The 25,641-nt window shown below is 38.8% G+C and overlaps 2 protein-coding genes across 4 annotated transcripts; both read right to left on the bottom strand.

The window, feature by feature from the left end:
* Window positions 1-1,627: 1,627 nt before the first annotated feature.
* LOC6728302 lies at window positions 1,628-11,800 on the bottom strand. The gene is made up of 7 exons (XM_016176825.3): window positions 11,306-11,800; window positions 10,339-10,554; window positions 6,735-6,888; window positions 6,468-6,676; window positions 6,270-6,403; window positions 5,893-6,148; window positions 1,628-5,607 (listed from the first exon to the last, which is right to left on the bottom strand). The coding sequence occupies exons 2-7, from the start codon at window positions 10,382-10,384 to the stop codon at window positions 5,504-5,506; spliced, it is 903 nt and encodes a 300-aa protein (XP_016034937.1). The 5' UTR covers window positions 10,385-10,554; window positions 11,306-11,800; the 3' UTR covers window positions 1,628-5,503.
* A 6,985-nt stretch (window positions 11,801-18,785) lies between these two features.
* LOC6728301 (calcyphosin-like protein) lies at window positions 18,786-22,517 on the bottom strand. 3 transcript variants are annotated; one of them, XM_002103614.4, is made up of 6 exons: window positions 22,461-22,517; window positions 19,743-19,891; window positions 19,529-19,648; window positions 19,416-19,473; window positions 19,073-19,285; window positions 18,786-19,015 (listed from the first exon to the last, which is right to left on the bottom strand). In XM_002103614.4, the coding sequence occupies exons 1-6, from the start codon at window positions 22,500-22,502 to the stop codon at window positions 18,914-18,916; spliced, it is 684 nt and encodes a 227-aa protein (XP_002103650.1). In that variant the 5' UTR covers window positions 22,503-22,517; the 3' UTR covers window positions 18,786-18,913. The 3 variants fall into 3 exon arrangements, with proteins under 3 accessions (XP_002103650.1, XP_016034935.1, XP_016034936.1); XM_016176823.3 differs by lacking the exon at window positions 22,461-22,517 and adding an exon at window positions 20,743-20,890; XM_016176824.2 differs by lacking the exon at window positions 22,461-22,517 and having other exon boundaries at window positions 19,743-19,967.
* Window positions 22,518-25,641: the final 3,124 nt, after the last annotated feature.

Below are 25,641 nucleotides of genomic sequence, written 5' to 3'. Positions count from 1 at the left end.
TCGCAATTGACGCGTATTAGAGACAGCGGCTCCTGAACTGAACCGAACTGAACCTTTTGGTTTCAGGCCAGGATGTCCAGGACATTGCGTGGCATCCAACCAATCGGAATGTTTGATCAGGCATTGCATTTGGCTCATCATTTTCATCGGCTGGCGCGGCATCACAAGAAGCCGGGAGTATTCTTCCCCGCACTGGCCATCCACCGCAATTGAAAATCACGGTCTTTGTCTACACTGAGGGAAATACTTTAATTGTCAAGTAAACTTTCAAACAAATAAATAAACAAATCAACTTAAAAGTTATATACATTTAAAATAAGAAAGTGATAGTCATAGAAAAATAGAAAAATAGTTTAATTTTTCCTACTGCACTTTTTGTGCTTATTTTCAGTGGCTGCTTCAGCCGCAAATCGTGTTAGCCACGCCATTAGCAAAAGCTCGCCGAGAATGGCGGAGCATCATGGAGCGGCGTTGGTGGTCATGCAATCGGGGAGGTATATGAAACGGATCCCGGCTCCCAGATCCCAGAGTCCTGGCTCTCCTGCTCCTCTAATGTGCGCGCTCCAATGGCCGTAAACCAATTCAAAAGCATATTTGCAAGCACTGATGGACCGTGGACCGCAACAGGAGGGGAAGGAAGCGAATATGGACCGCCGACGTAGGGTGATGTACAATAGACGAGGCCCTTGAAATATAATATTTAGCCCGGCTTTGAGTCAGTTGAGCCCTTCTCTTGTCTGCCCAGAATCACTTGGTATCGAACTCGCGCGGTGCACTTGACAAAATACCATGTGATATTAACCTTTTGATATATTTATATAATCACGAGAATTTAAAGATACCTATAAGTAATATTACTATGATTAAGTCAAATGATTACTCCCGGAAATCTGGCTATTTTGTTTGTACATCAAGCTTAGTATTTAATATACATTAAGCTTGTAGCAGTTTTGGTAATAGTTAAGATTAATAAGAATGATTCTAGAGCAAAGGGGAATTACTTTCCAAGTGCAGATGTGGAGTTATCTCGGCTAAGGGACTTCAACTGATGGCTGGCCTATGTCACCGATGAAGATACTTCGATGTGAAAGTGCCAATGCCAATGCCTTTGCCTTTTCGTTTGCACCATGTGCGAGCCATAACAATGTGGAAAATTGTTTCCTGTATCAATTTCACACATTAAGGAAGCAATTCGATTTTATCGCTTCCTCATGACTACACGTTCAATTATTGAAGAGTTTACGTTTTGCCGGCGGCGTTCCCTTTCCGAAATTCCAGCACTTCCCTTTCAAAATTCTCTTCCTTTTCGAGGTTAGAGCCTTAAGTAGTCGTGTGCTGGCCTCTTTGCCAAAAAACCATTTTGCATACATTTGTATGTGCCTTTTGCAATCCGAGTGCGTGTGTGCTTTGTACTCGGTTTAGGAGGTAATTCTTTTCAATTGTTGTCTTACAGGCCGTTGTACAAGCCATTTTCTGTTGCCTGCTTTTAGGGGGTGGAATATTATGTCCTTGAATTGGATGCAAAGCCTGGCTTGATTGTATGCTTGATTAGCCCATTTGTTTTTTATACCTACGTTGTACGTTGACTAAACCAATATAGTAACAAAAAACACTCAAGCCCAAATGATTCTGCTATTAAAAGCAACATTTTCGTATATTTTTACAAAGATGAAGCTTCAGTTTACTTAATATCTAAAAATGCTCACAAGGTAATACAAAAATTTTATTATGGGATTTTTAATTATTATCTGAAAATAGAAATACTAGCAGTCCCAAGAAAAATCCGACTAAAGTTGAATTCCAATATTAGCCATTCTCCGAACTGTCTCCCATTTTGCTTATAATATTTACCAATTTTGATTATCCCATACAGGGCGAGACCTGAATCAAAATTGAAATCTCTGCACTGACAACAGCATTTAGCTGGCTAGGAAGCCAACTTCCGACCTTGTCGCCGCGTTCTGGGCCCTGTCGGCCTTTCAGCCGTTTCAGCCATTTGAGCTTTTCAGCCAGCCTGTGCTGTTTGCATATCAATTTGGGAATAAGCAACTCGGAGCTGACAGCGTTTGTGTCAACATCAACAACTGCTTGGTATGCGTGGCAGGCGGACGATGAGGTTGCCATTCGGGCCACATACAAAATACAAATGAGCCATTGTGGGTCACGTAGTGCTCAATAGGTCAACGGGTCATAACAGATTCGTTTCGATATTTGTTTATTGATGGCTTTCATCCACGACACCAGCCGCATGCCACATGTAATTAATAAACAATGGACGACGGACTCCACTGCCTTTTCCGCCCTTGGGTCGAACACAAATTCAGCGAATTAGCGAAGAAATTAAAAAGTAATTTCTGCAGAGCAACATGGACCGAAGGATTTGCAATTGTCAGTTGAAAATGTAGCGCATGCAAATGAAGAGGAAGATCCGTAAACGGCTGATGATGATGGTCTGACAACGATGCCAACTGCCAGACCGAAGTTGAAACTTTTAATTTGATTTGCAGCATTTTAATGGATTTTAATGAAACGCAAACAGGCGACGATTGCAGCAAGGAGCGGAATGGAAAAAATGCTCAAAAAGGACACTCAAGAGGCTGGAGTAAAAACTTTGACAAATGCCAAAGCGCGAAAAATTCACTTCACTTTATTTTCGGTAACTTAGACGCAACTCAAGACCTTCCACTTGATAAGCAAGCGTCTCTTTCCGTTTGTAATTGAAAATGTTTGAAATTCCGAGCCGACTGACTGACTGCCGGCAAATCACAAAAATTGTAGGGGCGAGGATAATTCAAAATTAATTTCAATTAAGTATACTTTCCGAATCTTGAATATGACAGCTATGCGTCATAAGTCATGCATGTTTTCGTAGCAGACAGATGGACCCGGCGGGCTAATTAAAAACACATAAATTACGCATACGCCATGTGGCCGCTGGTCGCGCAAAATGAAGCGTAAATGTGAAAAGTTTTGGCATTTTTGATCAAAAGTCCATGGGCTGGCTAATTTGATTAGCTTCCCGGCTCAGGCCCAGGCTCATTAAGAGGTCCTGGCCCTTGTCCTTTGTCCTCTTCGCATCTTATACATTTCCCTCTCTTATATTTGGCATTTTCCTCTTTCTCGGCCCTTTTCGTCATGGCACTTCGTCCGCTGTGTGTGGGTGTGTGTGTGTCCCGTGGACTATCTTTCAGACAGAACTCATGCAACATTTAGTGGCAACTAATTGCAGCAGCATTGAAATTAATTATTTAACCCTTTTTATTGTTTAAGCCCTTGCTCGGCTTTCGACTTTCGGTTCTCAGGAGCCGCACCCGTAGCCTTTTTGGTCCGCGCCTCATTAGCATAATTAATTGTGCAAATTTTCGTAGTTAAACAAGTTATTATTTCAAATTAAACGAGTACAGTTCGTCATTGCCAAGACCCCGAAATTGTCAGGGATATTTAATAATAATTTCTTTGACCCTTTTGAAGTCTCTAAAAATGTTAAGTTGCCCAGAAAGCCGTTAAAAATTCATTTAAAATGATTCAAACCCCTAAAGGGTGTTTAAATATCACCGAGATGATAACATCCAAAAACTTTAATTTATTGTTTATATGCCATGCCTATTTTTTTTTTTAAGCCAATCCCTAGCTTTTAATTAAAACTGGCATAGTGAACTCGGGCACCAACCTGTCTGTTATAATACAGATTAGCGGTTCGATCTGTGAATAAACGCATTGAAATCCATAAATTGAATTATTTATTTATCTTATTTATTTGAATTTTTCATGAACAGCAAGGAAACAAAAAAATAAATGCATTGCAGCTTGCCTTCGGAAATATTTTACACAATTTAATGGCCAGTCGCCGAAATGAAAAACTAAAGTAAATGCTTTTATATACATTATCATTATTTGCTCTCGTTTATTTTCATTTAGTCGTGTGTGATTTTAACTCTTTACAACCGAAAGATGTGCGATTGAGTAAGTAAATTAATTTATACATGTATTTTTTATATTTAGTATGTTTTTCCATCACACACTCTGAGTTTTATTTTAATTGGACATACTTATGAACAAAATGTGATGTCAGATACCTCCAGGCTTCGATTCATTTTACCATACCATGATACAATATGTTTTATATATTTTTTAGTTGGCCGTCTGTTGCCAGATCATTTTTAGAGGGCTTTGACCCAGCGGATAATGGATAGTGTCTATTTGTAGTTACTCAGCTAAATGAAATGTGTATTGCGTTTTTGTTTAAAATTATTATCTATGTGTCGTCTCTGTTCCTTTTTTTGTATGTCGGCCTTAGTAAATACATGCTGAGATATATAGCGAATAGCTTTATATACATACGTATATGGCTGAGTCTGGCTTAGTGACATGATTTATAGTTGTTTATCCTCTGTTTTTAATGTTTAAAATTGTATTTACAGCATATTTACGCTAGACTTAATTATAATGATTTTTACAGCATCTGCATTCTCGTTTCTCACCGATAAAATCGCATTTTATTCCATTATCTTTCTTTTTATGTGTTCACTTATTTTTTATGGTGTTTCATATGTGTTATTATTTTTTTTTTTTAATAATTTACCCAATACATCTGGCGTGGGGTGTGCGGGGATATATTTGCTCGAAAAATTGTTCATGTGCACTACGTATGGAAATCAATTGCCAAACAACAATCGGAAAAATTACGCTTATATACAAATATTGGAAATTCGTTTGGTTTGCTGGAGAGTGACTTATTTTTGCTAGTATCAGTGTCAGGCAGGTAAATCAATTTTTTCTGGCAGTTTTTGTTTGTTTTAATTTTCAGTTTTGTTTTATTCAGTCGTTGTGACCCAATCGACGATTATATTCATTTTCATGGATAACATGACTTTCATTGAAAAGAAATATGGTTTCTCACACAAAACGTACTTGTAACATGCCGAATTACAAAAAAGCAATGTTTGAAAACAAATTACAAAGGGAAATTTCATAAAACTGTTTGACAAATCCATATTGCGATCAAATATTTTCTATAATTAACAAAATATTGTCAAAGGCAAAAAATCTATATAAAATGATATTAAACTTAAAAGTATGAAATAAAATTTGTTTGTTACCATACTTATTAAAACAAATTACATAAAGAAGCTACTTTTATTTCTTTGTAATGTTTAATTTGAACTTTGTTCATAAAAACGTTTTCATACGAAATAATTTAAAGAATATACTTAATTATTAATTTAAAACATTTTTATTTTTAATATCTTTCCTTGAGCATTCATAACCTTTAACGTTTCACTCCATCAATTTTATTTACATTTATCGACCCAAAAGCTTTCCTATTCACTAATTCGCGGTCTTACCTTTGTCTGTTACCCTAACTAACTAACTAGGTGACTAACTGACTGACTAACTAACGTGATGATATAGTTGACAAAGTTGCCATACGAGGCGATTTGGAATCCGAGTCCGAAGATTTAAGTTCTTCCACCGATTCTGATTCTCTTATGAATGTGAGTGTTCATGAAGGGCGTCGCAAACAGTGAATTAGTAGAATTGCCGCCAGGAATGCGGAAATTAGTGGCGTCCTGCCACACAGGATGCTCCTTTGTGCCGAGCCAGAGTCTTTAATTAAGGAAACGAAGAGAAGACATAGGAAAATAAGCCAAAAGAAATATTATGACATAAGTTCAATAAATTTTGAGGTCTAAACTGCAAGGCAAAAAAATTCAATTTTAAATAGCCATTTAAAGCGGTTTTTATCGTTAAGAAATGGTTCTTTAATAAATCCAATTTAATTGTCTAAATTTGATTGGAATACCGAGCTAGTTCCTCATATTATAAATGTCAAAGGATATAGTTCAAATTTGATCGAAATAACGAAAAGATTGATAATCAAGAGCAACTCACTTGCATTCGCATGCCTCAGAGGCATTTGATTGTTGAAATTGTCGTACTGCGATAGCGACGCACTGAGCGTCTTCTCGCGCCTCAGCTCCGGATAATTTTCAATTTCCGCCACGCACTTGAGCTCCAGGATTTTCCCGGCCTGGAAAAAGCGCTGCCCCTGCAAAAAGAATTGCACCTGAAGCCGCTGTCGCCTCAGTACATAATCATGGGCCGCCAAACTTGTGTCCGTTGTGGGATACAGTTCGCCTAAGAGCGGCTGCAAAGAGTGCAAAATATGATTGAAATAGTTAAATACACACTTTAAAATGTTAAACATTATCAAAACCTTTTGGTTATGAGCGTATTATTTGGGTTCTAATTCAGTGAATGGAACAAACCTGCTCGCCATTGATGTACCATGTGAGTCGCGTTGGCAGGCTGGAAAAATCAGATATGCAGGTGGCTTTGAGGTATTCCTCCATGCGATACATCGAGTTGAAGCTCTCGATTAGAGGGTCGTTCTGAGGCAGTGCTAAAATATTAAAGTAAAACATTATTTACTGAAATAGATAACATTACTTTTATGGAAAGCTCACCTGCAACAGTCATGTTATCGGCCTTGTCCGCCAGCTTAAAATGGGGCGCATCGCCGCTAACTTCGCACTTATAGAGTCCTGTGGACTTTGCACCTTGTAAACTCAAATCCAGACGGCAGCTCGATTCGTTGCACACGTATTTCCCCTCCAGCACTTGCAGACCAGCCACGTCGAAAGTCATGTAAATCGGACTCGTCAAGGGGGAATATCTAATCAGGATATTGAGTCATTGAGTACTTATTTTTCAGTAGAACTAGCTGTGGTTACCTGAAAAACTCCTCGTGATCTTTGTACCATTTGACCGAGTTTAACGTGTGACCTCGCATATCGTAGCTGCAAGATAAGGTAACATTGTCCCGAAAATCTACGATCTCGGGTACGCTGATATCCGTCACAAACAGAGCATATGCGATTGGGTAGTCTAGAACGCAAAAAGAAAAGTGTTACAATTGTGTAGAGATTTAATATTCTTTTGAAATTTAGATGGAAATACATATGCATTCCTTTTTAAAGCATTAGATCATTGCGAGATGTTCCTTTCCCCCACGAACTCGTTAACCAACACATCGAAATTATGTATAGCAAACTGAAAATGCCAGCATCAACATACAAACAGCGAAATATTGTTAGAAAACTGGGACCTTTGGCTATTTCCTGTAATCGAACCGTAGGGCGTGGCACATATGCATGCTTTAAGTATGGAATGAGTTCATATCCCCGAAATTCTGGATAGCAAAGCCCACAGGCCAATGGCAAAATTTTGGTGACCAAAATCCAGGGACATGTTCAGCGGTAGGTGTAGTATGCGTAATTTTTAATTTGCCCAGGTGACTGACCTGGGAAAATGGAAAATGCGAAAAAGAGGGGGGAACCGGCTGGTGCTGTGTGTCCAAGTTCTGGCACATGAGACATCGAATAAATTTCAAATTTCTTGAAATGAATATGCAAAACAGTTAGTTAGGCAGACGACTACCTACGTAAGGGCAAGAAAAAAAGGCAATGGATGTGGGGCCATATGTATCTGCCATATGGAGCTCCATCCAGTAGGTAGATTCTGACATGGCTGACCACCAACCCAATAAACAAGCAGTGGGTGGCTGGCGCAGCAACTGATAAGAAATGCGGACAAACCAAATGTCAAATGACTCGACTTTTGCCTCCACAAAAATAAATTTAACATGAGCCGATAGGAGCGTCTAAGAAGGAGTGCAAAGTAAAAGTAATTTTGCAACAGAACATGACTTATATTCAGCAGTTGGAAATCACTTTATCAGATGTACTTAACTTCTAAAGGGATCTTATATTTGTAATTAAAAATCCGTTTTATAAGCTGAAATAGGTGCACAAATACTAGGCGATTCCTAAATAGCGTTGAGCTATGAAACTCCGGCTTAAAATTCTTTTTAAACGAATGTATGAAAATAAGTACACAATTAATATATTCGACTAACACCATTACATTCGCTTAAAGTAGTTCAATTTTACTAATGCTTTATTTACGATTTAAAAACACACCTTGTGCACTAACCACTAAAGCTTTTAGGCATTTTGCACATATGCAAATTAACATAAAGGCAAACAATGTCGCACAATTACACAAATAAATATTTTATTCATATTTATTTGAGATACGTGTGATTAAATGTGGAAAATTGTTAGAATTCATTACGCTTTTAAATCAACGGAAACTAGTAAAAACTTTAAGCCATCCGAGGGAAAAACAACGCAATTTCCACTGCACGGGTTAAGCTGTGTCTCCACTAAAACGCAAAGAAAGAAGAGGGTTAAGCTGGGACTGAGATACCAACATAGATATATTTACACCTCAGCACAGGAAAACTTTGCTGATAATTAACCTGCACATTTCACTCGAGAAAAGGCACACACATTTACCTACTCATACGTTTAACCCAAAGCCAACCCACTGAAATCCGCACACATATTCTCCCAAGTGAACACATGCATTTTTGGGACATGACCATCACCGTACAAGTTTGGTGATAAATTCATTTGGATATGCCGAGTTGAGACATTTATGCAAACATTTTTGCGGTGGCATGTTTTCTTTATAATAATTCTATGTGGCTTAGTGGCGAAGACTTTCTTTCTAACAACACATACTCAACTGCTTCACATAATGGAGTATAGCAAAAGTAGAGAAGAAAATCGCACAACTTTTTCCTCTAACAAATACCTACTTATCAGCTGATTAAATTAATTTGTAAATTTCTTTGTAGTTTGTTGATTAACTGTGAACATAACAGGATAAAATCTCTAGAGTCATAATCTTGAACTCAACTGTGTACAAATTTCTTTAGAGTTTCATAGTCTTTTGTGGTAAGCACTAATATATATATATTCATTTTATTTGCTTGCGCAATATAAGCCACAAAGTGGAGAAAAAGAATCTATAAGAGTCTGGCAAACAGGCAAAGTGTTTTTCCTATTTTTAGTTGCGTATAAATCCGCAAATTAATTGGGTGCCATATGACTGAAGAGTCCAACAGATTTCAAAAGTAAATAAATAGGTCCCAGGCATTTTCTATTTGTTGTAGTTTCTTTGCGGTTACCCAAGGCGACATCGTAAATTGGACGTCACACAATGGACAATATTTAATTCCATTAGGCTGGCCAAATTGTTGTTGCCGGCAAACACTCTTAATATAGAAGCGTCCACAGAAATTGAAAAGCTACAACTCCACAGCAGAACTTTTCCTGCAAATCCTTTCTCCGGCTCTCTTTGTGGTCAAAGCCTTTGTGTGCGTGTCCTGGATAGCATGAATTTCCTGCATGAAAGTTTCCCGAGGTGAGTGTGGAAAATGTACCAGTGCCAGTGCAAAAAAAATTGGAGGGAATAGCACTTAATCTATCCACAGATTCTATCAGTAGGTCAGAAGGTACTATACGGTCACAAATATATATAGAATATTGTTGGTTTAAAATATAAAAAATTTATAACTAGCAACAGAGTAAAATCAAAAAAAAATGTTATATAAAATATATAAATGTACATGTGCATGGCACACTCATTAAATATTCTTTATTTGAAAGGTGTAGAATCTTCTTTCTGACACTAGCCAATTCTAAACATTAATTTGTTCCTATCAAGCTTGCCAGAACTCTAACCAATTGCAATTTAGTAGGTTGAAAAGAAAAAGTGAAAACCTGCTTTGGCAGTTGAACTTTTCCAGCACTCTCGCACACATGATGGAATACAATTTCTAGTTCTCGACGAGCAGAATGAAAAGCGGAGTGAGCCAGCTCATTTAATGCGCTCCAAATTAATTGCCCCATTGCCATTGGCAATTCGAGTGGAGGAGGGAATAGCAAGTCGTGGAAAAGCGGGAAAATGCGGCGGGCGGCTGCCTTTGGCAGTTTGCCTAATTGCGAGCATTTCAAAAATACAATTTAAGTTTAAACTGCACTCAAGATGTGCAGCTACTGCTGCCGCTACTGCTGCTTCAGCAAAAGTTGAGGCAGCAGAAATTACCGAATGCCAAAAGGGCGGGAAAGGGGAGGGGGGGCAAGTGCAGCAACCGCTGAAACTGCGGCAGCCGTTGAAATTATGGCAAAAGTCATTAAAACAGCCGGAGGCAAAAACTTTGCCAATATTGATTTGAGGTCGGTGTTCTCGGTAAACACCAATAACAATTAAAATAATAACAAACCGATTCACAATAAACGACAAGGGCGATTTGTCCGGATCATATTACGCATACGCACCGTTGCAACTGCAAATCCCCGCGAGCGCTTCATTAACCAAACAAACACTGCACTGAATGCACTGCAACCAAATGTCAATCCCCGAAAACCATAAAAAAATAATATTAATTTCCTCCGTTTCGAGCGGCGGAGGGCCACAAAAACTTACCAATTAAAAGTGCGATGAACAGAAACATCAGCCAGCCGTAATCCATTTTTTGTCGTCGTCCTTATTGTTGCTCTTGTTTGAATAAAATTAATTGCTTCCAGTTATTGTTGCTCTCGGCTTTTGCAGTGGCGTTGATTTATGCACTTTATCCGCGTCCTATCTCCAAGTATCCCTTTGTATCGAGTGTTTGGAGTCGGAAAGAACGCCCCAAAAAAACTAGAATCGAACAAGCAAGTGGAGGTCAAACGAGTAGCTCAATTAATTGAACACTGTGTCAAAAGGAGACGTACAAAAGAAGGACTCGAAACCCACATCGAGATGGAGAAACGGCACAAGAGAATATAAATAAATAAACTCAGCGACAAACTCATGCAGAAAAGTTCAAAGGATACGCTCTGTCAGTGTCGTTATAAATAAATAACAAACGTTAGAGCATTTCGGAAAAAAGTAACAAAGTCCAAAGAGCTGGAGACAGGATATACACGGAGAAAATAAAAATTGACATGTAAGTAGTGCTTGTCAAGTGCACGTTTTATGTTTATAATTCAAATATTTATTTCTGATTTTATAAAAAATAATCAGGAAGTAAACAATAATAGAAACATCCTATTATTCCAATCGGAATAAGACACAAAATGTGTGTGCTATCAAAATTTGTAATTTTATTATTTTAGTAAGTAAAGTTGGTAACTTGTCTTCGACGTATCTCATGAGCACTTTACTTCTCTGTGTACGAACTGGCTTAAAAGGGAAAGCAGGAAAAAACAGAGAAAACAAGGACGTGTGGGCGTGGCAGACGCCCTGGCATCCTGTTTTGTTGTACTTCTCGTGTACGAGTGTGTGTGCGTTTGTCAACTTAAATAATTTAAATGCCAAATTCAAACGAATCCATGTGTTTAATATTTGAATAAGCCATCCACCTGCCACGACCACGCCCCCTTTTCGTTTGGGACCCGTGCTCCAGTACCTTTTTTCCTTAGGTTTCTTGGTTTACGTTCACTTTATTTTTGGCTCGGTTGTTCTTGTCAATTTAGGTTTTGTCGGAGTTAACATTAAACTGAAATTGAAGCACTCAACGGAAGCGGAAGTTGCCAGTCCAGTGCAATTTAAACTTGTTTCGTTTTTGTTTAGCAAGGTTCAAGAGTACTTTCGGAACTTCTGCCCTTTTCTTTTCACTTGGCAGCTTGGTTTCGCTTAGACTTTTTGGGTTAATATATACTGCACGCTTGGGTTAATTGACCTTTCGGCAGAAGTGTTGAAGTATGGCTATATTTCGGCTTAAAGATATTAAGTTATATGGCACACTAACGAATTACGATTTTCTTTATTTGAGTTAATAATCTCCCTGTGTTTGTGTGGTTTTTGTTTTTTTTATTGAGCCCGATTCGGTCGGCGATTGAGGACTCCTGTGGAAAGTATCTCCGCGCGGCTTCAGGCTTACGAACTGACTGAAGCTGCGACTCGGATTCGTGAGTTCAACTTCACGGATGCCACCGCTGTCGGCTGCGCAGTCGGCGTTGCCGCCTCTGAAGGACTTCGTGACCGGCTGTCGTGTAATATGGTGCGCTCAGCATCTGAAAGGACCTCGGGAGCATCACGATGCTCGGTTACACGACAGCTGAGCCTGTAACGGGACCCATGGGGCCACGAGAGTAGAGCCCAAAGAGCGAATCTAAGAGAGGCGATGAGATTTGTAGCTTTGTCGCCCTGTCTGTTGGCATTCTGCATAATGGATGTTATTCTTAACAGCATAAATGTTATTCTTAACAGGTCCAAACTTAGCATTTATTAGATCTGTTGTATGTAGAATATACTCTGTTATTTTATATAAAACGATTGCCGTAAGTTTTTAAATATTTTATGATATTCAAATATAAATATAAATTATGGAACAGATTAAATAACATTTCATTCATCTTGAAACAATTTTATGATCTCTGGCATTTTAAAAATCCCTTAGCTGTTAATTTTAGCCGGTGATTATCATATTCATACGGGCCCGTTAATACTGCGGGCACCTCAAAAAGTTAGCTTTAAAATCAAAAACACCTTGTGCTTTTGTTGTTGCTCTTGCCAGTGCGTGTTTTATAGTTAACGGATATCCTTGGTAGTTAAATGCAGACAACAAACGGAGCAGACCGAAGGAAAAGTCCGTGTTGCAGCAGCATGTAAAAATATTACGTGCATGGGGGGCTGTTCCACCAGCGAGGGGGGTGGTACGTGGGTGTGATGGCGGTTGTTCGCTTGCTGGTGTGGGCGGGATTCTAGAGCGAATGACGACGACGGCAGCACAAAGTCATCTTATCATTTCATGAATAATGCAGGGATTTGTTAGGGACACATGACTGGAATTTTACGCAAAAGTTGTGATGATGTTGCTGCTGCTGCTGCTGCTGCTTCTGATGCTGCTGCTTCTACTGCTGCTGCTGCTTATTTTCCCTTTGCCAACCGCCAACACTTTGAGGTTGTTGCTATTGTTGCTGCTGTATGTTACTATAAAAATGCAGTCTGCTGGGTGCGGCAATCAACAGAAAATTGCAGATTTTAAATTCAAAGCATTTTGCTCGCTGTCCCTTTTAAGCTCGCTTCCTAGCTCGTTGGCCCACCTTCCCTTTTTCGTCCTGTAACTTAATTCCAACGAATAATTTCTGATGCCCGAATATGAATATTAAAACAAAAGCAACGTGCGCCTGAGCATATGCGACACTTTCTTTTGCTGTAAATGGCGTTTCCGGATCCGGTTTACTCGCAAGCCACCTGCCTTCATCTGCCAGCTATTTATTTTATGCGAATTTCGCTCATCTCCGCTCGCAAGTAACGTGACAACTCAAACTTTATGCCAAGCAGCAGAAAGTAAAAAAGAATAGAAAAAGGTATGCACAAAAACTTGCCAAAAAATGCAGAAGCTGCGCCAGTTACACACACACACGCAGCTGGATGGAGATCCGTCTGCACGAGCATGGGATAAAAAAGTTTCCCTGCAAATAAATCAGAAATTTTAAAAATTCATAACTTTAAGTTTGCTTTATGACTTTTGTTTATAACGTGTTACCACACTACGTATGCGTTTCACTCGCCTCGAAAACTTGTCCGCCCCAAAGGGCCTCAATAATTAATAAGATATGCTCAAATATGCGGGGAGCAAGCTAGAATTATTCTGAAAAACTCGCAAAAAACTGCAGACTTTTATCTACCGCTTGCATATTCGTATGCAAAGGTTGTTGGTTGAAAATATCAACCCTAGAGCTCTGGAATAAATTTTTTGCGTGATTGCTTTAAATCTGACATTGCAGTGTGAAATAATAAGTTGCTAAATCTACGATATTTATTCTAGATAACTATTTTTGAAAATATAATACTCATTAAATGTGTGACAGATCTTTGAAACATTTTATGGTTAATGTTTGCATGTCCAAGGCTTTGCTTTTTACAGGCTTAGGTTTCCAAAGACTGCCTTTTCGTAAAAGTTTGTTCTCCAGCGGATCGACCTATAAATTGAGGACTACTTGCCTTACCCCAGGACTCCATCACATTGACACACTTTTCCTCCCCAACTGCTGCAAGATGCCTGCAATCAAGGAGCCGTCATTTTTGGCCGCAATTTCTTGGTTCATCCTAGGAAAGCTTCTCGCTGTCTTCGGTACATGCAGTGTGCGAAATTATCCAAAAAAAACCTAATATTTTTTAAACTTGTTAAGAAATTGTATAAAATATAAATTTTGTTTGCTTTTTTGTTTCATTATAAAAGTTTAACTTGCCGTCTATTTGCTTTAGAAATTGCATGATTACTAAGCCAAACATTCTATGTTACAGTGTTGTTATGAATTTTTATACAGTTACCTTAATGAAAAACTAAATTGTCAATCAGCCATGAATTGAATCAAATGAAGTGTAAAATTACAATTTCATCCAATTTGCAATTAACTCGACGAGAAGATGGCAAAAAGAGGAGAATCTCTTTTTTCCAATTTCAAATTATTCCAATGGAACGCACATGCAGCTGGACGGCGAAGGGTTTTGTATTCGTATCTGTGCGATTCGCTGGCTGTTTACAACATATATATATGTATATATGTATGTATGTGGGAACTTTCACTAGGAAACAACATTTTGTGGGTGGGGGAAAACCGCCGTCAACAGTTAGGGAAAGGGTGCGCTTTTCTTCTGGCTACAAGGCACCTGGAAAAGTGCAAGTTTAATTGCATCGAGTGTAACTAGTTAATGGCTGAAATTGCAAATTGAAATGGTGACAAAGTAATTGAGGTCAGGAAACTCCCCTCGGAGTCGTCGAATCGAGCGCTAATTACAAAACGGCCATTGCAGCTGCCAATGGGGTCACTTGGCAGCTTTTCCGTGCGTCGCAACGCATAGCATTGCATAGCAGAGCATCGTGTTTCGTTTCATTTTCCGGCCATATCGGAAAATATGCAACAGCAATTGCCACGGCAACAACGGCAGCTGCCAAAGTTGTGCGGAATGTCAAAGTTTCCCCATTTCCGTCCCGCCTGCACTCTAAAAACATTTACAAATTGATTTTTTGTTGCCGCTGTCATGTTCGCAAAATATATATATTTTTTGGCTTTTTAAATGGCTAGGCACAAAGCCGCAACGGGACTTACGCACATTCGAATACCGAAAGCGAACTGACGTATTTAATGGAACTTTTTGGCACAATAATAAAATGTCCGTAATAAAACGGTCATTTGCATGTTCATTTCAGCCGGGCCGCCATAAATGCAAACAACTGGATTTCGCTAAACCAAATTCGAAAGTGCCGTTGCCGGACGATGGCTAAAATTAGCGTTTGCCATTTGCTTGTTAGCCATGTCCCCCGACAAAATGCTTTTTGACACGACCCATTGATATTAGTGGCTGCCAATGAAAATTTATTGAGTGGAGAACCGCAACTGAAAAACTCTTAATTCGTCAGTTTATAAACAAGGTGATTGAACCTGAAGCCCAGCACTTAATTGCATAAAAACACAATGAAATTCGTACCCTTCCATCTCAAAAAAGAAGGTTTTTGATTTGATGATATCAATTCACTTCAATATCATGGCAATAAGACCTTAGGTGGCAAAAAATCTAAATATTTCACAGGTACTTAGCATAAACAGAATTTATTGTTCGTTTTACACAATAAACAGTAAGTATACACTCTACACTGAAATTTCCATTAATTTCTCTTTTTTATTGCTTCATACTTACGCAGATCTAATCGAAACTACATTCTTTTAATGGACCTAATGGACACTTTACATTAAATATTTTATATATTTAAAGGCTGTTAAGTAGAGTTTTTTATTAATTACAAATAATAAATCGTTATTACCATGCGATCCACAAGCATTTGTGAAACAATCAATTATTGGCGAATTAAGTTAAATATTCCCAAGAGCTCTTTTGAAGTATCAATAGGCTCCAATTAAACGAGCGTTGCATCATAGTCCCATCGCGCCTTTAGAAAAAACTTAACAAGGGCGAATATATTTTTAAAAAATATCACAGGTTAAAATGCCAACTCCCAGCAGGAAAAAAAGTATTTACAACATGTCAAGAAGGTTGGAAATTTAAGACACAATAAAAAATTATATATACCCTTTCCAATATAAATATATATATATTATTTAACTATAATGTAGTTCTATATTTTTATTTAAGGTAATACTTTTATTACACGTGAAAATTGCACTTCGAAATGTAGAATTTGTTTCCCGGAAAGGGCATTTCAATCAGGTGTTGATCAGCGAACGTTTCAATCAATCAAGCGGGAGCGGTGTGAAAATCATACGAGCGGCGTGAAAAGGAAACGGAAATTGCTGCGAATTGTGTGCTGTCCACAGGTAAACACATCCGTGTCCACATATTACATATATACTACGAGTACCTATTGGATTCGCTGCTTGTGCTTGGGCAGCTGTAAATGCCACTTGATTTCAATATTTCAATCAGCGATGCGCACAGTTAGTTAAGCTTTTTGCATACATTATGCAATTTGAGCGGCCACAAATGATGCAGGTGCAGCAGCAACAATAACATCATTAGATTCAACCGCCGAAACTCATCTCAGTTGGTCTGCAATCCCGCCAATGGCGACATTAAATCATCGATACAACAAGTACCTGTTAAGGGCTTTTGCCGCATTTCGAGCTACGGCTTCCTTTCGATTTGCAGTTGGCCAAGAGCCCGGGATTTTCATGTATCGCCAGCCTTTCATTGAGAGAAAATTCGATCAACTACCATAAGCATACATTTTATGTACAAAACTATTAAATGGTAAACGAAACATACTTTACATTTCTGTAACCAGCTTTTTTGAAAAAAGGTATGGTGCCGAATCCAAATTTAACTTATAATTTGAAGACCTTCAGTCTTTTTCAGTGTAACAGTCGGCTTGGACTTTTATTTGTTGCTTGTACTCGTTGCTTGTGCATATTGTGAATGCGCGCATTTCGAGCACGTGATTGAGATTTTTACATTTAAAACGTGACTGAAATATTTTGCAGTTTCGTCACTTCGATGCCTACCGCAGAAGGATACACTCTCGCCATTTACCATTCTGCTGGCTCACTCCTGCTCCATTATCCTTTCTCCGTTCTTCATTCTCCAATCTCCTTACCCCATCCCGTATTCCGCATGCAATGAAATGTATTCAATACTCCGTCAATGATGTCCCAAGGACTGTTGGCCTGCGGCTGCCTTTTATTATTATTATTTTTATGTGCTGCTCTTCCATTTGTGCGATCCCCTCTTTGCCGGTCAGTGTCGTCCTTTCACCTTTTGCCTTCGTCCTTTTCAATCAACGGCAAATGGCCAAGTGCTAACTAGATTTAAATAATGCATTAGTCGCTGCTGTCGAGAACATTCGACATTGGACTGCTCATGGTAGTCTACCAGAACTGGTCAAGTTTTTGATTTTATAGTAGGTATAACATCGAAAAATAAATTTAAAACAAACAAATTGTAACTTTTTAAGCATATTATGATCCTTTAATTCGTCACTAAAATATTGGTTAAATATATTTTTTCAAGGCCTAAAAATCAAACTTATCAAGAATTTGTAATATCAAGAAATGGCAATGAATTCTAGTGATGTGTGTTTGAGTTAGTGAACACGACATCAAGCCCAAACAAAAATGGCAATTGAAATTTTTTTGATTAGCTGAACCATTTGGGGCTTCGACAGGAAGTTTCCGGCAACTGAAAACTGCCACAAATTCTCAATTGTCGTTGGCCAAAAACTTGCCAAATAGGAGGAGCTACCCAACGACAGTTGCCAGGCTGTAAATAAAATTTAATGAAATGATACGATAAAGTTGTGAGTGTGTGATTTACACACAGCAGAAGCCCAGATAGTACTGCACAATTGCATATGCACCGCTAGAAAGTACATTAAATGAAACTAAGTGTTGGCAAATGAAAATGTTTTTAGGCTGTGCAATCAATACACCAATAAAAAATAATAAAATAGTTTCAAGATACTGCTTAACTATTTACTCCGATTTTATATACAAATTTAACACTAATTCTTAGTATTTCTCAGTGCACGGCTTGTTAGTCAAGTCTGTTTTCCCGGGGTTTTCTCACACATCTTCTGCGGAAGTCTGGCTCTCGCTCGTTCTTTGTACCAGTGCGTAATTTCAACATTGGCAATTAAAATTTTGTATGAGTTGCTTGCAATCAGTGCCCAAACTTGCCACGCACAAACAAATACACTCGCAGAAACACCCACACGGATGCCCGCACACAGTTGCATGTGGCGACAAACTCAGCTGGTGTCTGCATAATTTAAAGCATACATTTAGGCTGCCGGTCCTGGCTGTGTGATAAATGCCAACCAGTCAGCGCACACTCTCACACACACAAACACACTCGCACAAACACCGATGCGGAGGACATCAGTTCGCTGCTGCTGACAATTCCAAACAATTTGCCGAGTCTGGCAAGCATTTTGGGCTTGGTTCCCTGTTCGGAGCTGTGATTGCCGTCTTCGGCGCTCTGCTTTGATTATAAGCCACGCCCACACAGAGGCATGCGTGGACACACTCAGAAAAAATGATTGATCAAACACAAGAAGTGCCAAATTACTAGGGACCTACGAGCGATTAAAGGTGGTTTGAATTATGACAGATATTTCTGAATGCATGGCTCTTGCTCTATTTTTGTGTCATTCTTATCTTATCTTATATATTCCTATGATAATAACATGTTTAACTTGTACTTCTCTGTGTATCCACCCAGACGGGCTTTAAATCCATGTAAACTACGAACAAATGTTTAGAGAAAACTTGTTACTTGTTATTCTGCATATTTGACAAACACTTCGCATGCTCACAGCTAACGAATGTTAAGTTCTCGAAACCTTAAATCCATTGAAGCCCAAAATGAGCAGATATACTTCATTTCTTTGCAATTGGAACTTTGCCCATATGGAGTTTACATTGAGATTTATTTAATTGCGACCAGACGTTTTATTTATTTTCTGTATATGGTTTATAAATAGGACATGAGCAGGACTAAATTCTAGGCAAGTGAAGTGATTGAGATTAGAGTTTCAGTGTGTTTTGTGCATTAGTTACATGGCGTAGGCACGTCGCATCATCAGATCAAAGTACATATCGTTGTCAATTGAGGCACTAATGGTGGCGTAATAGTTGACAAACTCCTCGCGGGTTATCTGTGGTACATGATATTTTAAAGTTGTTTGTGGGCAGAAAATATCATAAAGACTCACCTTTCCATCCAGGTTTCCTCGACCTCCCTCAAAGTTGTGCAAAAATTCGGTGAGAATTTCATCCTCGGACTTTTCTCCAGACTGGTACATGGAATTTTCCTTTACTGAATAAACATTCTTAAGGTCTTGAATGGTAATTACTCCATCTTCATCGCGATCCATTTTGTCGAACGCCTGATCAATAATATTCAAACGACTCTGCGGCATGGGGGGCTAAATATGGGAACAGAATATATTTCAATAATTAATTAAATGATAGACAAAACCTGGAGTTGTACATGGCTTAAGTAATTAGTTTATGAATGGTATACATGTACAAATTAAGATATATTTTGCATCTTACCCTTAGTTTAAGCAGGAACTCGGTCATGTTAATCGATCCACTGCCATCCTCATCAAACCTAAAAAGGGAAATTTAATATTTCTCCTATTGTTAATGGAACTGCCGTCACTCACGTGGCGAACATCTGCTTGATCTCCTCCCCCGATACATCCAATCCGGTGTCCCTAATGCCAGTGATGAACTCCTCCTCATTCAGAGCCTTGCTACCATCGTCGTCCATCGCCCGGAAGGCCCTGCCATAAATAATCGAAAGTTAAACTGTTACTATTGCATAATTCAGCGCAGGTCCGATTGAAATGTCGTTAAAAGGCAATAAGCGAATCATACCTGCCCAGTCCCAGTATGCCTGTTGCTCCGCGGCTGAGGCACAGCAATCGCAGCTTGGTAATGCCATCCTTGTCCCCGCCATCTGTCAATTCCCGGAGCGCTTGACTCGCCAGGTTGGCCTCCAGGGTGTAGAGGTCGCCGTTCGGGTTCTTTAGTCGTGATTTAGGCATATTTAGAATTTATGTATACGTACGTAGAAGTTCAATTTAAAATGAAATAGTTGTCAGAAAGTTTTCACAATTCTTTACAAAATGTTTATCGATTGGTTTCGATTTCAGTAAACTTGGCATGCTTCTCTTTAACTTTGATGTGGGCGTATAATTATGGAAAATTAACCATGAGTAATAGGAGGTACACAGTACCAATATATGAGTAAGAATTGGCAATACTTAATGGAAAATAAGTCAGAAAGCTTTTGCTGTCTTATATTTATTTGAGTATAAACATTGCCACCCTATCTTTTAATTCTTTTACCTGCCTTTCTATCCAAATTATTTTAGTGTTCAGTTTTATCTCAGCCAAACCAAATAAATTTCAGTTAATTAAAACCAGAGTATCTGATTATTTTCCTACACCTCTTATGGCTATTCCTCGTAATGTAATTAACGCGAAAACGTTTAAAAAGTGACTAACAGTAATATCCATTTACGGATCAAGTAATTAAAGCTACTGCGCAAACACAAACAATATAAAAACAAAAGATCACTTGAACCGCAGTGAATCATTCGCTTCGCCTCAGCTGATTTTTCTCAAGGCGCTCTCCAAATGTTTTGTCACACTTTTAAAGCGACTTGCCTTCAATTAAGTGAAATTCGTCACTAGGCAGGGGGAGTAAATAATCAGCTGGAGAGGTGTAACGAAAGTGGGGTGGATTTTTAATTTCGGAGAAAGCCCTTTCGCAATTTCGCAAATTGGAACCCAAGGTGAAGGTCGCCGACCAAAAGTTTGGCCCCACAAATAGAAAACAAATGCGGGAATAAACAAGCCAAGCACAACGTACCTCCATGTTTTTTTTATTCGTGAATAGACCTTTTCACTAGTTTTATACAAAATTTGATGGGGGCTTGTTTTTTTATAGGCGCCCAACTGAATGGATAACTGCAAGATACTTGTTACTTTGGCGGCTTTGAAATGCAAACTGAAAGCGAAAAATAAAGCGGTGGCAATGAATAAACAGCCAGTCGCTCGAGAAGAGCGAGATGGCCAGATACGATGGTGGCAGCCAGAACGAGAGGCACTCAGATGGGGAGCACCGTGGAACGAGTGGGAAATGAAATATGAGCTTTGCCGGCTTTTGTGGCGGGGGAAAACTAGTTACTAAAAAGCATTTACGCTCATGTAGAGCAGACAGTTCGCCCCAGACAGAAAACCCACTGGATTGCCAGCTCACCTGACTCATCCGCCTAATAACTCGGTCGCTTTTGCCAGTGATGGCAGCTTTACTTCAAAATAACATAAGATAAATATATTTGGAATATAATTTAAAAAATTTAAACTTAATTTATTCAAATATATTGAATCCATATAGGATTCGATCTTACCCAAACATTTGGCAAATTAACTTTTCTTGAGCAAATCATGTCTATATACAAATCTGTTCACAAACAATCCAAATTTATTAGATAACAATACATTTGTGTTATATAAGCTAAGATATTTTCAATGCCTAAAAGACTTCGAGTGCCTAAAACTTGGTTACCTAGAAATGGGCAGCGCTGATAGTGGAATATATCCGGCCTTCTAAACATTTTATTTCAATTAAAAAGTGGCGGGTTTCTACACACCAATTTCGTGACTTCACTGGCCAAATGTTTATTTTTGGCCAACACGAGCCGACAGAAAACAAATATTCAAACTCAGTGATTGTGGCCTGTAAAATTGATCTAGATAGAAAAACAAAAGCACCTGAAAGTATGCAATTCAAAGTGCCCACCAGTTTGCCATTTATTTGGTTTGCTTTAATTGGAGTTGCAGCGCAACCAAAAAGAGAAAGGTCAACGTTAAACAAGCGTTGGTTTCGATTAGAGTCATTCAAAAAGATTAGGAAATAAAAATTATGTTGCACCTTTAAGATCCTCCTGCACTTGACCTTTGATTCGCAGAATTTAAAATATTCACTTTTTCTATTGATTTACTCAAATTTCTTTATTCATATTTTTTGTAAGGCATGCTGTAAATATTTAAAACCTAAAAACCTATACACTAAATTATTAAAGAACCAAACTTGGTAAATCGATTATGACTTTTGCTGCAATAGACAAATGTTGTGGTTGTTAATAATTTTGTTATTTGTAAATCTTCACATTATTTATAAGGAGACATTTGTTTAGGTTGCAATTGATGTGGTACGACCCATTTTGCAATGGGCGGCACACAACACTTAATTTGAGGAATCGCCTTGAACTAAGTTACTATTGGACACGGTTGAGTCGGTGCACGTGTTCCTAGGGTCTTATAATATGCATACGCCCCTAGAGGCACTACCATGTCATACGACCATTACGGGAAATAAGCCAGGCAAACATGACAGCACAATATTTTCACTTCGACCAGCGTGTTTGTCTAGCGCGGCCCCAATAATCAGTCATGAATCACTGCCGGCGGCCAACACTGCGTATGCGTAATATGCACTCAAATAAACCCTTTAAAACGCTACTTAGCATGTTTAGCAGAGTAGAGTCAAAGTTTTTGTTTGATAATTGATTTATTTATATTAACCTTGAGGCTCCACCCTTTCGTGCGAATCTCCCTCAAGAACATGCCGGCCTACGAATTGGAACTCAACTAAATTCAGACGGCGAAACTTAGTAGCTAAAATAATAAATGCCGCAAAAGTAAGTGGAACTAGGCAACAGCTTAGGTTGTACCACAACACACTGCGGCAATGAATGGGACACGGTGACTCATATCGCGTCTTTGCACTTGTCGCGTTTCAGTCAAAGAAACCACAAGAAATAATAACACGTGTTCTAAAATGGTGAAATTGTGTCAATATAGTATCTTCTGCCCTTTAAAATAAGGATAATTTTTAAGTTATTCATTAATATACAGAGTAGTTTAGCAGAAATCTATTTTCGATAAGCTTTTACTAAGAGTCACAACTTTTCCCATGTCCCCGCTTTTGAAAAAGCTTTTCAGCAAGAAACAAGGCAAGCGAGTGGCCAGTGAATATGACCTGAAGGTTTTCCACCTTTTCCACACATTTCCCCAGTTGACTGACTGTCCGTCTGAGTGTGTGGGTGTGTGTAAGGGGCGTTGGAAAGAGGGCGAGGCTTCAACGGGAGAGTGTGTGCATTGATGTTGTCAACGCATCATCTGAGCCTGAACTCAATCAGTGAATCACTTCACAATTCGCTGATCAAAAGGAAAACAATCATACGCATTTGAAGTGTCAGAAATTGCCAAAGAGGAAAAGCCCCAGTTGAGAGAGGGAGATGGCCAAACATGCGAAAGAGACGGCGACAGAGCGAAAGCGGCGAGAAGAAGACCAGGACCCTTTCGTCCTTTTTGCCATTTTGCCATGTTGACACACTCAAAACTCTGCGACTGTGTGCGAGTGTCTGGCGTGTATTTTCTTTTTAATCAATTTATATGCAAATAAGTGAAATGCTTAACTGAATTTGAGCTGTCTCTCTGACTGACTGACTTGCCCCCTCCACGCGGCGTCCCCTTCAATCATTCGCCTGCCTTTGCCTTTTTGCCAGTTGCTTGATTAAAAACGTTAAACGCATTGATTAACGAAAGACGCAAATTCGACAGAGACTGGGATTTAATTGAACTTGTTGCCACGGAATTCCCTTTGCCACGTCCACTGATTGCCACATCCAACTTCACCCATCCGAAAGCCAAGATCTTCCACAGACTGTTGCAAATATTTGCTTGGCCAACACTACACCAGCCGGTTGTCAACCACATTTTACTAATATCTCTTTCAGCCCAGCAAAGTTGAACTCGACCAAAAACTAACACTGGAATAAAATCAAATATTTTAAAAATACACATTTGTTGGTAAATATTTACATTGCCTTTAAATGGATTGATTGAAAAGCTTGAAAATAAACCCAATTTAAACATTTTTATGATAAGAACTTGACCTTGTTTCCTATTTTCGCTTATTCTCAGTGCATTTAGTAAGCTCCTTTCCCCTTCACTTTTTCATCAAAGGCGAGAACGACTCTCACCTAATCCTAAGGATGGTGGAGCACCTTCATCACACCGGCGCCAGTTTTGACAGGCCCTCGAGAATTTTGGGTCTTTGTCTGTGGCGACGCCTGTGTGTAAATTGATAAAATCAACTTGATAACTTCATTTCATTAAGTAAACATTAATCACATTAACTTTTGTGCCTTGTGTCGGTTTGGGACTGGTGCCGAAATTAACCCTAAATGCTTTCCTCACTTCAGACCGTAAGATCTGTATAATTTTAATAAGAAAATCTGCTCGTCTGGTTTTCACACGCTCCCGACCTTTGGACCACAAAAGGCAAAAGTCTGCCAGGAGTGTGTCAATACATATTCAGCTTTGTATCTTTGCGCAAAAGGTAGTGCGTGTGTGTGTGGTATGAACTTCATACTGTGAACCCTTGAGGTCAAGGCGTATAAAACTTATTACTTAATTTAAGTTGGGTCGCCAGCGAGCTTGACAGTGCCGAGGCACCAAAGAATTTATCATGTTGGCAAATTTAATAAAATGCGAAATACATTTTAATACATTTCGTTGGTCGAACGGGTTTGGCCTTTGTCCCATTTTTCGAAATGAGCATCTGCATATTTCAATTTCCAACAGATTTACATAAATTTTATAAGCCGAACAGCGTTGAATTGAGTTATTCATGAAAAGGGTTGTTCTGCTCTCTGTTAATGGGGTTTTAAGGAATGGTTATATGGTTCATGTTGGCCTATAAGGTTGGTTTACAACGAATAATATTAACTCATTGCTTTAATTTAAAGAGGATCTTAAACAAATGCATTTAAAAGCACATATTGAAAGCAACGGTATGTACCTTCTAATATTTTATTACATTTTCAGGGTATTTAAGATTCGGACAGATTATGAGACATGTTGTGATTTGAACTTTGGCCATGCCAAACTGTCAACTCGTCTGGACCCAATCTGCTTTGGGTCTATTCCCGACACCATGTGAGTTTCGATTAGTTGGTTTTGAATGACTGGAAATTATTAAAACTGCCAAGAATGATCAAACCTGATGACGGACACTCAATGCACACGAATCGGGTAAACTTTTTTCATTTGGCTGTTGAGTTCGGTCATTAATTGGCAGGATATTGTATGCAAAAAGTTGGCATGCGAATGCCAAGAGCAGTGAATGATTTGATAGTTGTGCTTATTACACCTAGTGTGCTATGCAGGATATATTGGTGGCCTTTTTTTGGTGTGATAGGATGCTGTGTGTGTGGTTGCGTTGTCAAACTTTTCAAATTAAGCGAAGACTTTCTCTCGCACGCTCTTTCCTCTCTGTCTCTTTCGCACAGTTTGCTGGCGTTTATTTCCTAGTTTACTTAGTAACTAAATCACGTTTCTTATTTAAGCTTAAGAGCTCATTAACGCCAGGTTTGAACATTATCATAAAATGAGCCAGGAAACTCGGATCGGAGTCGCGTTTCGGTGTCTGAGTTCCTGCCAAAGTTGTTTCTGTGCCCTCAACAAGCTGTGCCGGCTAATACCTGCACACAAGCAACCGCACAATCACATGCACTGAGAAAAATAAATAGGTCTAAAAGTTGTAGTAATCAAAAATGAAAGGAATTCATGTGAATTTCAATAGCACTTCTACTCTATGCTTTGCAAACGTATTTAATAAATGCTTTGTAAGTAATATAAACATTTTTAAGTTAATTTTAATTTTTTAAATTAATAATACTATTTATTCGCAGTGCAC

The sequence above is a fragment of the Drosophila simulans genome, chromosome 3R, assembly GCF_016746395.2.
Source record: "Drosophila simulans strain w501 chromosome 3R, Prin_Dsim_3.1, whole genome shotgun sequence".
Taxonomy (NCBI): Eukaryota; Metazoa; Arthropoda; class Insecta; order Diptera; family Drosophilidae; genus Drosophila; species Drosophila simulans.
The sequence above is the reverse complement of the archived record's forward strand: the minus strand, read 5'-3'. Positions and strand labels throughout refer to the sequence as shown.

Bases quoted from the DNA above. Each gene is read 5' to 3' on its own strand.
- LOC6728302 (XM_016176825.3), bottom strand. From the start codon at position 10,384: ATGGATTACGGCTGGCTGATGTTTCTGTTCATCGCACTTTTAATTG. The intron at 6,677-6,734 runs GTAACCACAGCT...TATCCTGATTAG, and splicing joins GATCACGAGGAGTTTTTCAG to ATATTCCCCCTTGACGAGTC. The intron at 5,608-5,892 runs GTGAGTTGCTCT...CCTTAATTAAAG, and splicing joins TCTGAGGCATGCGAATGCAA to ACTCTGGCTCGGCACAAAGG.
- LOC6728301 (XM_002103614.4), bottom strand. From the start codon at position 22,502: ATGTTCTTGAGGGAGATTCGCACGAAAGGGTGGAGCCTCAAG. The intron at 19,892-22,460 runs GTTAATATAAAT...TCACGACTAAAG, and splicing joins CGAAAGGGTGGAGCCTCAAG to AACCCGAACGGCGACCTCTA. The intron at 19,649-19,742 runs GTATGATTCGCT...TATTTATGGCAG, and splicing joins GGCATACTGGGACTGGGCAG to GGCCTTCCGGGCGATGGACG.